The sequence below is a fragment of the Xenopus laevis genome, chromosome 4S (genome assembly GCF_017654675.1).
Source record: "Xenopus laevis strain J_2021 chromosome 4S, Xenopus_laevis_v10.1, whole genome shotgun sequence".
Lineage (NCBI taxonomy): Eukaryota > Metazoa > Chordata > Amphibia > Anura > Pipidae > Xenopus > Xenopus laevis.
In genome coordinates, this window is record NC_054378.1 from 72,495,975 (window position 1) to 72,511,711 (window position 15,737).

General features: G+C 37.9%; 1 protein-coding gene across 6 annotated transcripts in view; it reads left to right on the forward strand.

Annotated features, from left to right (window-relative positions):
• Positions 1–11,115, forward strand: part of mast2.S (microtubule associated serine/threonine kinase 2 S homeolog) — a 131,928-nt gene extending 120,813 nt beyond the window's left edge. For all 6 annotated transcript variants that reach the window (XM_018260860.2, XM_041561449.1, XM_018260861.2 and 3 more), the window contains 8 exons: positions 779–930; positions 2,181–2,503; positions 3,139–3,351; positions 4,984–5,210; positions 5,728–5,850; positions 6,391–6,527; positions 6,736–6,923; positions 7,042–11,115. In XM_018260860.2, coding sequence (XP_018116349.1) covers positions 779–930; positions 2,181–2,503; positions 3,139–3,351; positions 4,984–5,210; positions 5,728–5,850; positions 6,391–6,527; positions 6,736–6,923; positions 7,042–9,032 — 3,354 coding nt within the window. In that variant the 3' untranslated portion in view covers positions 9,033–11,115. The remainder of the gene's footprint in view (positions 1–778; positions 931–2,180; positions 2,504–3,138; positions 3,352–4,983; positions 5,211–5,727; positions 5,851–6,390; positions 6,528–6,735; positions 6,924–7,041) is intronic.
• The last annotated feature ends 4,622 nt before the right edge of the window (positions 11,116–15,737 follow it).

Below are 15,737 nucleotides of genomic sequence, written 5' to 3' on the forward strand. Positions count from 1 at the left end.
CGTTAATACACGTATCACATAACTGTACCCCTGAACATTGGTAGCGTCTACAAAAATTGTCCACAAAAAACATCCCATGTGTAAAATATTGTTTTATATAAAAATACATTTTTTAGCACCATCAATTTGCTAAAATTCTTGAATCGTCCACATATTATTATATAAATTATCTGTTGGCTAATTATTTGTATTTTGAGTTACCAACCCCCCCTTTCCCATTTACTGAACAGCTCCTGGAAAACATGTAAGGGTGCACTTAAATCATAGTTTATTATTAGAAGATTGAAATGCAAAACGCGACCTACCACTTTAATTGATCATCTCGGACTATAACTATTTACAGGGATCTTGTTTATGAAAACATTCTGAAATTAAAAAAATGTAAATGAAAAAAAAATCTTTGGTGTGTTTGTGTAATGGCCCACTTGTTTTTGTCAGGATTTGTAAATAGAATAGGGGCTCCTTTTTTTTATCTTTAACATAGTTAAAGACAATAGGAAAAATGCACAGTTATTGCTTTATTTGCTAGAACAAATATTACGATTTTTGCATGATTAGGAGGGATGGGAGGAAAGGTAAGGAACGTAAATTATAAGGTTAAGTTAGTGATTCATTTCCTCACTTATACTGAACAGGTGCTATGGTGCTTGAGCTGAAAAGTACTGTAGCATATAGTAACTGAAGATTCAATAATGCCGTTTCATCGTTTCTTATTCTGTACAATGCTCCCACGCCTTTTTCTTTCAAACAATAAGTCTAATCCAGTAAAACGGTGCAGGTTTATAGCAGTATGGAGCGCCTTTCCATTCATGAAGAAAGAACTCCTCCACCCACTAAACGCAGCCTGAGTGAAGAAAAAGAAGACAAGTTGGATCTGCTGGGTGGGCTGAAAAACAGAGACCGGGGCTGGGTTATCGGATCCCCTGAAATGTAAGAGATATAATACATATATTACCTGTATGCAAGATTTTGGTTTGCATGTGACAACATTATTCACAATTAATACTTCAGAAAAGCACATAATTGTAATACTAAGTTATTAGCAAGAAACACAAAAAAAGTAACTGGATGTGAACATTATGAATTTAGGCCACATCCTGTTGTGAGTTGGTAAATGACCCATTAGGCATAAAGTGATCACCCAACCTTGTTTTATATTTTAGTTCAATCACAAAACCGTAGGTACAAAATGTCAATTTTTTCTTCCGCTAAACTTTTATCCTTCTTATGTGTAGATCAAGATAAAGAGGTGCTCAAATGTTAGCTCTGCTGCACTTAAAGAGCTTTCATCACATATCCACAAAAATAGTAACAAATGGCACACTCACTTCAATGCTTCTGCTTCAATTCAAATCGTGTTCTTTTTATTTCGGTGAGATCAATAAGCAAACGTTTCGGGGTCAAACCCCTTCATCAAGTGCTCAATCACAAAACCGCACTATGGAACTATAACACAGCAACACTGGGACAATGCTAATAAAGCACAAACCCTAAATTTTACATTCAGTGCAACATCCTACTGTCATATGTAATAATAGGCAATAAGTATGCCCAAGTGCACTATACAGGTATGGGACATGTTACCCAGAATGCTAGGGACCGGGGTCTTCCAATAACGGATCTTTCTGTAATTTGGATCTTCATACCTTAAGTCTACTAGAAAATCCTTTAAACATTAAGTAAACCCAATAGGCTGGTTTTGCTTCCAATAAGGATTAGTTATATCTTAGTTTGGATCAAGTACAAGCTACTGTTTTATTATTACAGAGAAAAAGGAAATCATTTTTCAAAATTTAGATTATTTAGATAAAATGGAGTCTACAGGAGACGGCCACACCATAGTTCGGAGCTTTCTGGATAACGGGTTTCCAGATAACACATCCCATACCTGTATGCGCATATGTGGTTACTATATGTTACTGCACCTAGGCAAACTTAGGGACCAAAAAAATATTTTCAAGTATATTCACGTGTATTCATGGACACACACACAAAAAAAAACTCGATAGCACTTTAGGACAGTGTATCATCAGGCCACTTTTTTTTTTATAATCAAGTGAAGCAGGTATTGTTTATAAATAACTTGTTGATAAAGATTATTTAATATATAACTATTGTGTTATGTTTTTCTAGTTATTTTGTTAAGGTTTTTAATCATGTTTTTGTTATTCTGTCTTCAGCCTTCGCAAGCGTCTGTCTGCATCTGAGTCCTCTCACACAGAAAGTGACTCCAGCCCTCCTCTTACTGCCAGGAAGCGCTGCTCTGCTCTGGTTGATATGCCTCGCTTTGCCATCTCCACAGAAGAAGAATTGCACTTACAGAGGAAGCTAAGCCAGTCTCAACAGGATGCAACAGCAAGTCCATCTTCTCTTCCAAAAGAGGGCAACACCCTTCCTATCCTACAGCAGCCAGTGGAAAGAGAGCTGAAACTAGATGATGAGTTGGGGCCATCTACACCTTCTTCGACCATAAGCAATATCAGCAGCTCAACCACACTGACTGGTAATTAACCTGCAAAACTTGGATAATAATATAACCAAACAGCACAATATAGTGCAGTTATTTTATTTTTTTATTATTATTTTGCTTGTACCAACTGTTTGTTTCACCCTCTTGAACAGTGATCCCCAACCAGTGGCTTGTGAGCAACATGTTACTCACCAACCCCATCTATGTTGCTCCCAGTGCCTTCAGAGCAGGCGCTTATTTTTAGATTTCTGGTTTAGTGGCAGGATTTGGTTGAATAAAAACAAGGTGTACTGCCAAACAGAGCCTCCTATAGGCTAACAATCCACACAAAGGCTACCAAATAGCCAATCCTAGCCCTTATTTGGCATCCCTAGGAATTGATATCATGGTTGTGTTGCTCCCCAACTCCTTTTACATTTTGGTTGGGGACCCCTGCTCTAGAAGTGAGTTAAGATCAGTGCATCATTAGTTAAAGTCTGCTTTTAATGTAGTGGTTCTGTGCAAGCAGGTAACATAATAACATAGTAACATACTCCAAGTAGAGTACCATTAACAACCACCCTCTGTACCCAATCCTGTAACCAGTTTCCTATCCAATATTTCAAAAGACTTAAATTTCCTATTTTAATAGACTTGCAATTCCTCTAATTGTTTGTTGTGTTCACCAGCTGGCAGTACCTCTGATTTCTCAGATCACAACATTCACATTGGCACAGACATGTCTGAATTTGCCTCGCCAAAAGCCATCAGCGACTTAGCTGTAAGAAGAGCGCGCCATAGGCTTCTCTCTGGGGATTCTGGAGAAAAACGCACCTCCAGACCAGTCAATAAAGTCATCAAGTCAGCCTCTGCTACTGCCCTGTCACTTATGATCCCCTCTGGTAAGTATTCCCTCCTCCTACTAATATAGCACAACATTATACAGTACAGCAGTATTCACATGGGAATATAATATATCTGAGGGAAGAAAAGTCAGTTCAGTTATAAATCAATTGAATAAAGTATTTCAGTATACAGATATGTCTGATTTTATGGAATAATATATTTCTGACTTCTTATTATTTTATGCTGCTGGCATATTGTTTTATTTATAAATTAAAATTTAGTTAAAAAAAAAAAAAATATATATATATATATATATATATATATATATATATATAAAACAAGGGAAAGTTGTGCTCACCACTAATTTTTAAAACCCATTAGGTGGGGGTGCAATGAGGCAATGAGGCTGAGACCACAAAATACATAGAGTCCTCTGCACTCAACCCATTATCAATATATTTAAGACATTTTGTGCATACTGCTACTGAAAAATGCCTTGCCCTTTAAACAAAACAGGGATTGTTTGTCCATATATTGCAATATATTTAAGCTGGCCAACTACGTCAAACATCCCATATCTGGCCAGTTCTATGCTCAATTTTCATCTGATTCATTAAAGGGATCCTATTATCGGAAAACACTATTAACGCATCTGTTAATAGTGCTACTCCAGCAGAATTCTGCACTGAAATCCATTTCTCAAAAGAGCAAACAGATTTTTTTTATATTCTATTTTGAAATCTGACATGGGGCTCGACATTTTGTCAATTTCCCAGCTGCCCCTGGTCATGTGACTTGTGCCTGCACTTTAGGAGAGAAATGCTTTCTGGCAGGCTGCTGATTTTCCTTCTCAATGTAACTGAATGTGTCTCAGTGGGACATGGGTTTTTACTATTGAGTGCTGTTCTTAGATCTACCAGGCAGCTGTTATCTTGTGTTAGGGAGCTGCTATCTGGTTACCTTCCCATTGTTCTTATGTTTGGCTGCTGGGGGAAAAAAGGGAGGGGTGATATCACTCCAACTTGCAGTACAGCAGTAAAGAGTGATTGAGGTTTATCAGAGCACAAGTCACATGACTTGGGGCAGCTGGGAAATTGACAATATGTCTAGCCCCATGTCAGATTTCAAAATTGAATATAAAAAAATCTGTTTGCTCTTTTGAGAAATGGATTTCAGTGCAGAATTCTGCTGGAGCAGCACTATGAACTGATACATTTTGATTTTTTTTTTTCCCATGACAGTATCCCTTTAAGAATTCTATTGCTTAATTATACATTTTACAAAGGGACTAAGTTTTACCTGCAATTTACTAAAACTTGGCTGCCCATTTATTTATATATATATATATATATATATATATATATATATATATATATATATATATATATATATATATATATATATATATATATATATATATATATATATATATATTACATAAAAACAATTATTTGTGGGTGAATTCAGTCATGTTACCATTTATGTCAATAGTGATGTATAACCTGCTTTGTGTGGTTGGACTCTTTATAGTTCAAAAAAGTCTGCAACTCCTTAGTACTGATTTCGGTCATTTGTGCCTGTTTTCTGGAAGAGGCATGTGCACTGCCCTAATTTTTAAATTTTTATGATGTCGCAGACCATTTTTTAAACGAAAATATGCATTTTTTTAAATGACTTATATCTTCCAGATTACCATACGTATTCACATTTGGCCAGCCCTATGTCACCACATTCTTTATCTTCAAACCCATCTTCACGTGACTCTTCCCCAAGCAGAGATTTTTCCCCTGCTATCCACCACCTCAAACCTCCAATCATCATACATCGTGCAGGAAAGAAATATGGGTTCACTCTACGAGCAATTCGTGTCTACATGGGAGAAAGTGATGTCTATACTGTTCATCACATGGTGTGGGTACGTATATTGAAAGATATATAAATAATATGAAGACGGCTTCCTATACAATGTATATCTGTATACACTCTCCTCATTTACAATTCATTGGATTTCAGGTTATATATTCTGGATGAAACCATAATGTTTGGTTCATTATACTGTATATGCTTGCTCATTAGGTTAACAATATGGCTTCATGTTATTTTAATATAAGTCGTATAGTAGCAATCATCAATATCTGTGAAACATTTTTTTATTCTTTAAATAGCATGAGGAAACCATTTTATTCTGCAGTCCTTACTTTCCTGTGCATGCTCTTAGAAGGGATCAGGTAGTGACGAGTGGGTCATAAATGTTTCATCCTCAAGACAACCCTAAACTGTTACTTGCCAAACTGCACCCAAACCTTGCCCAATTTCCCTCTGATGACTCATCTCACCAAAGGCATGGCTAATGCTTGAATCTCACACACACACACACACACACACTTTTTTTTCTTCAATTTTACTTAACTCTACAATGCACTTGTTTGCAGCATGTTGAAGAAGATGGTCCAGCTCATGATGCTGGGCTACGAGAAGGTGATTTAATCACCCATGTCAATGGAGAGCCTGTCCATGGGCTAGTGCACACGGAAGTTGTGGAACTCATCCTAAAGGTACCACTCAACCCAGACATATAACACCAGTTTCCTTTTATCTACTTTTAGACTAAATGGAAAACACATTCTCTCATTTAAAGGAATATTAAAATATGACTTTTTGTTAGTAAGTGACAATGATTAAGTTGGCTTAGGTGACTGCAGACATTTAGGAATGAATTGAATGGCTTGTACTGTTTGTATACACATGTCCCTCCCGGACGACTGCCCCTAAGTTGCATGGAGAAGTGTATTTTGCAATCACAGTTTATATATAGGAGTAACTTCATTGTTAGGGCAGATTGGAGAATTTGATTGGAGAAGAGATTGGAAGCTAGTGGAGGGATTGGCATAGGTAAGATTCAGTTGCTGTATATAACCTGTACTTTCCAAGATCTATTGACAATTAAGGCTACAGACAGGATTTATGAAAGACTGTAAAACATTGAATAATTGCATTATCTTTTCATGCTTTTTCTTTTTAATTAGAATCACTGCATTATTATCCATAATTGTATCTAGAAATTCATATTTTGTTTTATTATGTTTGTGTGGCAGAGTGGAAACAAAGTTTCTATATCCACTACCCCATTTGAGAACACTTCAATCAAAGTTGGCCCAGCAAGAAAAGCTAGCTACAAGTCAAAAATGGCTCGCCGGAATAAGAAGAGCAAACCAAAGGATGGGCAGGAGAGGCAAGTTCATAGTCCTTATCAAATGGCATATAAACTGCTAAATGTCAACTGCACTCCGAACTACAAGCAGAAATCTTTGTTGGAATAACTTGCATGAAGTAATGCATGGGCATTTTTTGTGTGTGTGCAGTTAACTTCGCAAGCTTGCTTCTTGTTTTTGATCGGCCATTTCTTTTATCTTTTTTTTAATCTTTTTTGTTATGCACAGCAAGAAAAAGTGTTCTTTATTCCGGAAAATCACAAAGCAAGCATCACTTCTTCACACCAGTCGCAGCCTGTCCTCTCTCAACCGCTCCCTGTCCTCTGGAGAAAGTGTGCCTGGCTCTCCAACCCATGTGCTGTCCCCTCGCTCTCCTACACAGACATACAGATCTACTCCAGACTCTACACACTCAGGTATAACTATGTGATGGATTCTCGCCTTTTGTCTGTTTTCTAGAAATGTGTTGATTCTGACAGTACTGTATAAAAGAGAGGATTTGCACTAATCTTTCATTTTTTTGTCCTTTTCTAGTTGGTGGTAATTCTTCCCAAAGCAGCTCCCCAAGCTCCAGTGTTCCTAACTCTCCAGCCAGCTCTGGGCATATCCGACCCAGTTCCCTGCATGGGCTGGCTCCAAAGCTACAAAGACAATACAGGTCTCCTCGTCGGAAATCTGCAGGGAATATTCCACTTTCACCATTGGCACATACACCCTCTCCAATTTCTCAATCCACCTCTCCACAGCGTTCACCTTCACCTCTTCCAGGACACACTCTTGGAAACTGCAACATTCTGCAGTCATTTCCTGTCAAATTGCACTCTTCTCCACCACTTGTCAGGCAAATATCCAGACCAAAAAGTACTGAACCTCCACGGTCTCCTCTGCTGAAAAGGGTACAATCTGCAGAAAAGTTATCTGGTTCATTATCCTCTGAGAAGAAGCTGGCTGCTTCTCGGAAGCACAGTCTTGATATCTCTCACTCAGATTTCAAAAAGGAAATATTGCATCGAGACTTAAGTTTGCAGTGCTTGCCAGAGTCTATAAGTGAGAACACTCGTGGCAAAGTAGGACTGGCAGAAAAAGGGACTCTGCAGAAACCTTCAAGAAAACTCAGTGCTATTCGTCACAATAGAGTGGAAAGAAGGGAGTCACTTCAAAAACAGGAGGCTATTCGAGAGGTCGATTCTTCTGAGGATGAAACTGATGAAGGCTCAGAGGATAGTCAGGATGGGAGGGGGTTAGAGAGATCTTCATTTAGAAATGAGAAAGTTTCAGCTTCAGGCTTCAGCAGTGGCAGAGATTCCTGCCAGATGCAGAGCAAGAGTAGCACTGAGGATGATTCTTTTCTGCCTCAAGGTTACAGGAGAAAGAGTGAGGTGAAAGAAAATTCTAGTAAGGTTATTGATACCACATCACAAAATCTCCCTGACCATGCAGGGATTGTGTCCTTTTGTAGTCCAAACCTTGCCCCTCACACTTGCCCGATGCCTGCTGCAGAAATGAATATGCTAAAACAACAAAATGTTTTGAAACATGAGGTAAATGTTATGCAAATACAAAGTAAACCACTCCAAGAATCAAGTCATGGAAGCAGAGGCACTGAAAGGAAAAACACTCAAAATAGTTTAGTGCAAAAAGAAGCAGACTGCTCTTCAACGTCACATCTCCATCAGCCATGCAAAAGTAGCTGTATTAGCATAGTAGATCATTTAGAGGTACCTAATTGGAAAGAGACTGTTCCCGAAAATGGCTCTAAAGAGTCTGCACTTTCGTCATCTTGCCTAAAGACCACTTCCAATTCTGTTGCAGTACACTGCCCCGCAGGAAAAACCTGTACAACTACCAGTACTGCATCAGATGCTTATGTGCAATATTTGCCCATTGTAAATGAGCACCGGCAGCAGGAACCTGCTGAAAAGCAAAGCACTTTAAAGGGGATAAACTCTGTTTCCACAGAAGCAACCTTGTCTCAAAAAACAGGTACTGTTTCTTCAAGCAACCCTGTGTCCAGTGAGAAAAAGCCATTGGTATATCATATTGCAACCATGGCTAAGAGCGTCTTGGGACCAGTAAAGCTTAGCATGCCGGGATCAAAAAGTTCAGATGACCATACAAACAAAAAGGAGAAAAATTCAAGGCAAAAAAAATCTGAGCTTTCTAGATCTGACTCAATGCAGGAAGGCATTCGAGCATTGTCTATAGACACGGGTTTCAGGATATGCACCTCCTTAAATGAGTGTACTTTATCTGCTGTCTCCAAACAACAAGACCGCACTTCTCTTTCTAACAAGTCAGAACGACTACGAGTATTTGATGTTTTAGACCCTAGAAAAATTCCTCCATCAAAGGATCAGCAGCCAGCAGCAGATAAATACATGGGGAAATCTCCTTCACTCAGTGAGGTCAGCAAAAAACTAAAGAAAGAGGAAACTGGGGCTCAAGGGACTATCAAAGTGATTGGCAGTCAGTCCAACCCACAGGATGGTATATCATTACATGCAGATAACATGAGAAACACATAGCAGTATTTACCATTGGACTTCTCTGCACGTTATACACTATCATAACAACTATGTATCATTTTCATGCCTTTATTTTTGTTAAATTTCATGTTGCATTGTTTCAGGTTTCCCCATACAGCTATCTTAATTCTTTGTAATATACTGCATGCCCCACACTATTATTCAAGGGTACTGTACATATTATGTTGGTGGAACAGGGTATCTTAAATGCAGGGTATTTATCTTGTATTACCCATGCTTAGTAGGATATTGGTGTAGAATTCTGTAAAAAGAATGCTTATTGGATACGGCCTTTGCATGTCTCAGATATACATATGATTTCACTGGCGTTCCATTGCTAAAAGCAAGATTGTATTATTTTATACTTTCTGGTATGTAGAAATTATTTTTTTTTATTTCATTTAGCTCTCTAAATATAAAGTATGCTTTATATTTGTAAAGTTACAGCTAGAGATGTTAATACTCTGGGGACAGATGATCGAAAACAAGCAGAGCATTGTCATACAGTGCTGGAAACTGACAAGCTTATGGTAAACAGGTGGTTTTGTAACTGCAAATCCTCAGCATTGACTGAGGGTTTCCTATATCTGTACAATCGCATTGACAATGAACTGAGTAAGGACACTATAGTGCAATGGAGAAAGTAGAACACAAGATAAGGTTCTCAGAAACACAATAATGTACCATGTTCAGAAATCTTTGTTTCATGCTGCTCTTTTAATGACCTTTCTAAGATACGTTTTATTCTGTTTCCACCCATTCTTGTCTTACTGATTGGACATCATGGAACGTCCATAACAGGTTTACTACTAAGGATTCTGTTTTTGTTTTTTATTCCAAAATTAGTCAGTAACTGAAACATGATATGATGCCAAGTTTCCCTTTACAAGACAACGTTAAAGTGGATATGAACCTAAAAATAACATTTTGCACATGGAAGCAAATCTAAATCTCAGCATTTTTCCAATGCCCATTATTTACACCTGTTCAATCATTTTAAAGTTATTTGTTGCCATTCCCTGCACTGCTGGTTCCTTAAACAGAAACCATTTAAACAACGTTAAAGTAGTACGCTCTCCTATAATTCCCACAATGCCTTGCATGTTCTGCAATTTGCAAGACCTGTAAAGAAGAATCATGGAAGTGTGCAAGGCATTGTGGGAAATGCAAACTTGGCTGGGAAACAAGTGACTGCTGCAACATTGCTTCAGTTGTTCTAATGAATATTTACTCAGAACCAGTAGTGCTTGTAATATCACTTATATTTACACACATCTTTAAAATCATGGAAACATTTAAGTATAATGGACAATTGCTTAGAATTAAATTTATTTCATTATGCAAAATGTTACATTTGGGTTTACAGCCCATGTAAATGAGTTGTTTTGCCCCATGTGAAAAGAGAGAAACTATTTAACCCTTCACTGCCATGCCGACAAGCAGGAGACAAAAGAGCTTCCTGACTGTCGGAGCAGCAACCGCATACAAGTCCTAAGTTGGGACCAAAATGGAGACAAATACAGCACGTTCTCTAAGGAGGACCTTTCTAAGTAACAATTTGCTGCCAAAGATGGTGTCGGGGAGTACATTAGGCAAACCACCTATTAGCTGATTAGTAAGTAAGATGAGTAAAACAAAAGACATAAAAGTTAAAACTAACGCATGGAACAAATATTAGCTCTGAAAATTATTCATAACTTTTAAAAGAAATATTCTTAAATGTATATAGTTTTCCTAGTACTACATTTTAAAAAAATAGTTATACCAGTAAAATTCTGTGTGAACTGCAAGGTAGTAAATTGTGTGTCGAATTTGAATAGCATTGTCCTGGACATCCCTGTAGGTTTGAAGGCATACTGATATGACAGCCACAACACCGTTTCTCCCATTATTATATTTTAATATAAGGAACATAATGCATGTTTACTATTGTGTGATCAGCAAAGCTACACATATGCACAGAGAAAAATATTGTATAACTATGTAATAAAGAGCACATGACATTGAGGGAAAATCCAGGAAAGTCAGAAAAAATAGCTAGTTTCAGGGCCAGACAAACATGGATCATTGAGTTCTCAAAGTCTTGTTTCCCCCAAAAAAGTCAATCGTAAGCAATACACTATAGTTCCGCTCAGGGATACTTCATACCTGGACCCCCCGGTCCAGAACCAATGAACTAAATGGTGCCTGCACTTGCAAATATTCCTGAGAGTACCAGTAACAGCCAGAAAAGGAAGAGCTACTAACTTCACTGCACTCAGCACAATGGCAGTAAAAACACTTGTGATATCTAGGAGCATAAAATATGGCAGAGCTACGTGGTCTCTTCCTCCTGTGCTGCACTGTAGAAGTGGGCTTTATTACATCCCAAACTTAAAGGAACAGTAACACCAAAAAATTAAAGTGTTTAAAAGGAATGACAATATAACATACTGTTGTGCTGAACCGGTAAAGCTGGTATGTTTGCTTCTGAAACTCTACTATAGTTTAGATGTGTAGACATGGGGCAGCCATTCAAAAGTGAAAAATGAGAAAAGGCACAGGATACACAGCAGATAAGCTTTGTAGTATACAATGGCATTCTTCAGAAATTATATATTGTGTATCCTGTACTTGAATGGCTGCCCCATGACTACGCAGCAGCTTGTTTATATAAACTATAGTAGAGTTTCTGAAGCAAACACACCAGTTTTACAAGTGCAGGACAACACTACATTATATTGTCAATCATTTATAACACTTTCATTTTTGGTGTTACTGGTCCTTTAACGGTATTATAGGTGTCACCATTGAAAACAAAGAAGTCTAATCTATCTATATATCTTTGCTTTCATCTGAAAGTAAAATTCTCAGAATTGAAACTTCAAATGAATCATATTTAATCATAGATGTCTGAGATGATCTCAGTGGTTGACTTTTCAGTGCAAGGCGCCCCTTTAGCAACATGTTTAACACTACCTTCCTTTTCATCCAGTGGAAACTATGTAAACCATTTTGTTGCCTGCTTTGCTTCTGTCCTGTTTTCCTGATGGTTTGCTCCTATTTGTCTTCCCCCCATAAGCAAAGTTGGGTTTTGGATGCCTTGAAATACATTTCTGGACCAACCTCTGACATTTCATTGTTTTTCTGCAATGGCAGCAACAAATCCTGTTTACCGCAACAGTGTGTAAGTTTACTGGGAATCTGCTGCACACACTGTTTGGAAAAGATTATAGGATATATACTCTTCCTTGCAACCTCCCTCCTACAGTGTGTTCAGGGTTTCTATGATGTCTCGTTAAGGTACTTTTTTTTATACTTTGAAATGTATTCGCTAGATTAAGCACTTGCAAGTGCAAAGAGAACTTGTCGAATTGAATGGTAGCTGTGTGGGTTTTTCAGTTTTTCATTTTTAAATCTAAAAAAAACAAAAGAGCCAGTCTTCTATTTCATTAAAAACAGAGCAGATGTATGTGACTTGTGGGCTAGAGATCCAATCCTGTAAGACTGTTGATACTGATGGAATATGAATTCTCATAACTGCAAAATAGATTGTTGTGGTAGGCAAACCCACAGCATCCAATAAAAATATTTTGCTTCTGTGTGCCTTTGTTAATTGCGTTGCAGAACACACTGACAGTAATAATCACTTGTAACACTGACACTCTATTTACTTCTGAAGTCTGGCACTTGCAGCCCAAGAATGTTTTGCATGTCTAGTATAGAAAAACTGGCCGTATCTAAAATATTATAAATAATAAAATACAGTTGTATTAAGTTGTTATATTAAGTTGTTTGCCAGTCCGCAAGTCCACCAGATCACAAAGACAACAAAGATAAACAAGTGCCAGACTAGGGGTAATCCAGTACCGTCCCAATCATTGGATTTGGCTTTACACATGGATAGATACAAGGCCAGTGTGATGGAATATGATCAAACTGTAATGGTATTCTATAAATGTCCTTAATTATGTGTGTGATTTTGTGAAGTTTTCCAGCAGCTGTATAGTGAGCATTTCAACTGCTATGTCTTTGCTAACAGGCCCTGACCTTACTAGATAGACAACTGGCTGATGAATAAGAGAGAGAGGCTGAGAACATCAAGGTAATATATAATTTAACCACCTTTCGGCTGCAAGCCAAGGAATTGTGTAGAAGTATATTTTCATTTTTTGGTGTGGAAAGATATAAAAGCAAATTATTTAAACACCATAACAATTTCAGATTTGTTTAGATGAGTTCTGTCTGCAAGAAACAAAAGCAGCACCAAGACAAGGAGGTGTCTTTAAAGGAATTGTTCAGTATAACAATAAAAACTGGGTAAATAAATAGGCTGTGCGATATAAAAAATGTTTCTAATAGAGTTAGTTACCCAAACATGTAATGTATAAAAGCTGGAGTGACTGGATGTCTAACATAATAGCCAGAACACTACTTCCTGCTTTTCAGCTCTCTTGACTTCCACTGATTGGTTACCAGGCAGTAACCAATCAGTGACTTTAGGGGGGGGGACACATGGGTCATAACTGTTACTTTTGAATCTGAGCTGAATGCCGAGGATCAATTGTAAACTCACTGAACAGTTATGTCCCATGTGGCCCCCCCTTCAAGTCGCTGACTAACTCAGAGTTAGACATCCAGTCACTCCAACCTTTAGACATTACATTTTTGGCTAAATATATTATAAACATTTTTTATTTTACACAGCCAATCGATTTACCCAGTATTTTTACACTGAACTGTTCCTTTAAGGTAAAAAGTGCTCTTTAATATGAGGATAAAGGCAAATTGATGTTCCATGATGGCTAGTAAAGCACTCAGATTGCATGAAAGAGTAAAGCTAGCTATACATGTGCTGATAATATTGGCCAGCCTGGTCATTTCTCCAACCAGTTTGGCACAGCTCTACAGTTCTGCCTTGGATTCAATGTGCTGGAAAATGTGTTTAGCTCATGCATGAAGCCAATGGACTTCAATGATCACCAGAACAGCCTGGCCTCTCTTGGTGCTCCGTTACATGGGGTTGAAAAAAGGCCAAAGTTCATCAAGTTCAGCCCATTAGTATACTAAGGGAATAGCATAGACATCCAAAGGAAGGACGGCACTCCAATACTAGGAATAAATATTTATTCCAAACACATACAAGGATCCAACGCCCTACGCGTTTCGGGAATCACTCCCTTAATCATAGATGCCTATGATTAAGGGAGTGATTCCCGAAACGCGTAGGGCGTTGGATCCTTGTATGTGTTTGGAATAAATATTTATTCCTAGTATTGGAGTGCCGTCCTTCCTTTGGATGTCTATGTGAATTCTAGCAGTGGGGACGCTGCGGACTGAGCACCCGTTTGAAGCAGCAAACAGGAAGTGTTAAACTCGGAGCGGTTCTTCTTTTGTGAAATTGAATCACTAAGGGAATAGCACCCTTCCAAAATATACCGTCCGTAGACAATAAATAGTGGCACAGAAAAGCTCCGCTTTATTCTTGAAGACATCACAGATCCCTTTGTTTCCTCAATATGTCAGTCATGCACAATTATTACTCATCTTAAAGAGACTGTTCACCAGGTCTGGACTGAGAATTAAAATAGGCCCTGGCATTTCAGGTACACAGAGGCCCAATCAGCCCACATAGAGGCCCAAACAGCTCCCACCAGCCCACTAAATACTGACTTTCTATGGGACCTTATAGCAGCCCCTCTGGCATTTGCCAGAACCCACAGATTGCCAGTCCGGGCCTGCTGTTCACCTTTAAGTTAACCTTTGATATGTTCTAGAAAGACCAATACTAAGCAAATTTTTCAATTGGTCTCCGTGATTAATTTTTTATAGGTTTTGAATTATTTTCCTCCTTCTGATTCTTTCCAGCTTTCAATTGGGGGTCACTGACCCCTTCTAAAACAAACGCTCTAAAAGTAGTGATGGTCAAATCTGACCCGTTTCAGTTTGCCAAAAAATCGCAAAATTATGAAAATTCACCAAAATACATGAAAAGTCTTTGGGTGGCAATTTTTTTTTTTTGAAGCTGGATGCAGCACGTAAATTTTTTTTTTATTTTTTTGTTGCGAGACAATTTTTTTCAACTATTGAAGTCTATGGGCGTCATTTTTAAGGGAAAACACAGCGAAACATTTCATTCATCACTATCTGTAAGGCTACAAATGTATTGTTATAGCTATTTAGTATTACTCATCTTTCTATTTAGGCCTCTACTATTCATATTCCAGTCTCTTGTTCAAATCAATGCATGGTTGCTAGGGTAATTTGAACCTTAGCAACCAGAATGATTAAATTGCATACTGGAGAGCTGCTGAATAAAAAGCTAAATAATTAAAAAACCACAAATACATTAAAACTAATTACAAATTGTCTCGGAATATCACTCTCTACCTCATATTAAAAGGCAATTTAAAGGTGAACATACCCTTTCTGAAAGCAATGGCAAAATTAGCCAATTGTTTCTTTTTTTGGAGGGTGGTTTGTGTAAATATGTATGCATTTGTCAAGTTTACAAAACACATTGAAATAAATAGGGCAAATGGTAATGCAGAAGGTGCCCAAGATTTTAAGGAGTAAATTTACTAAGCTGCAAAAATTCGCCAGCAATGGCTTCGCAGCCATTGCAACACTTCGCCAGACGAAAATTTGCTCGGACAACACTAATTTACTAAAATGGAAAGTTGCATCCAGGGCGCTGAACGCTGGTGAATTTTCGCTAGCGTTACT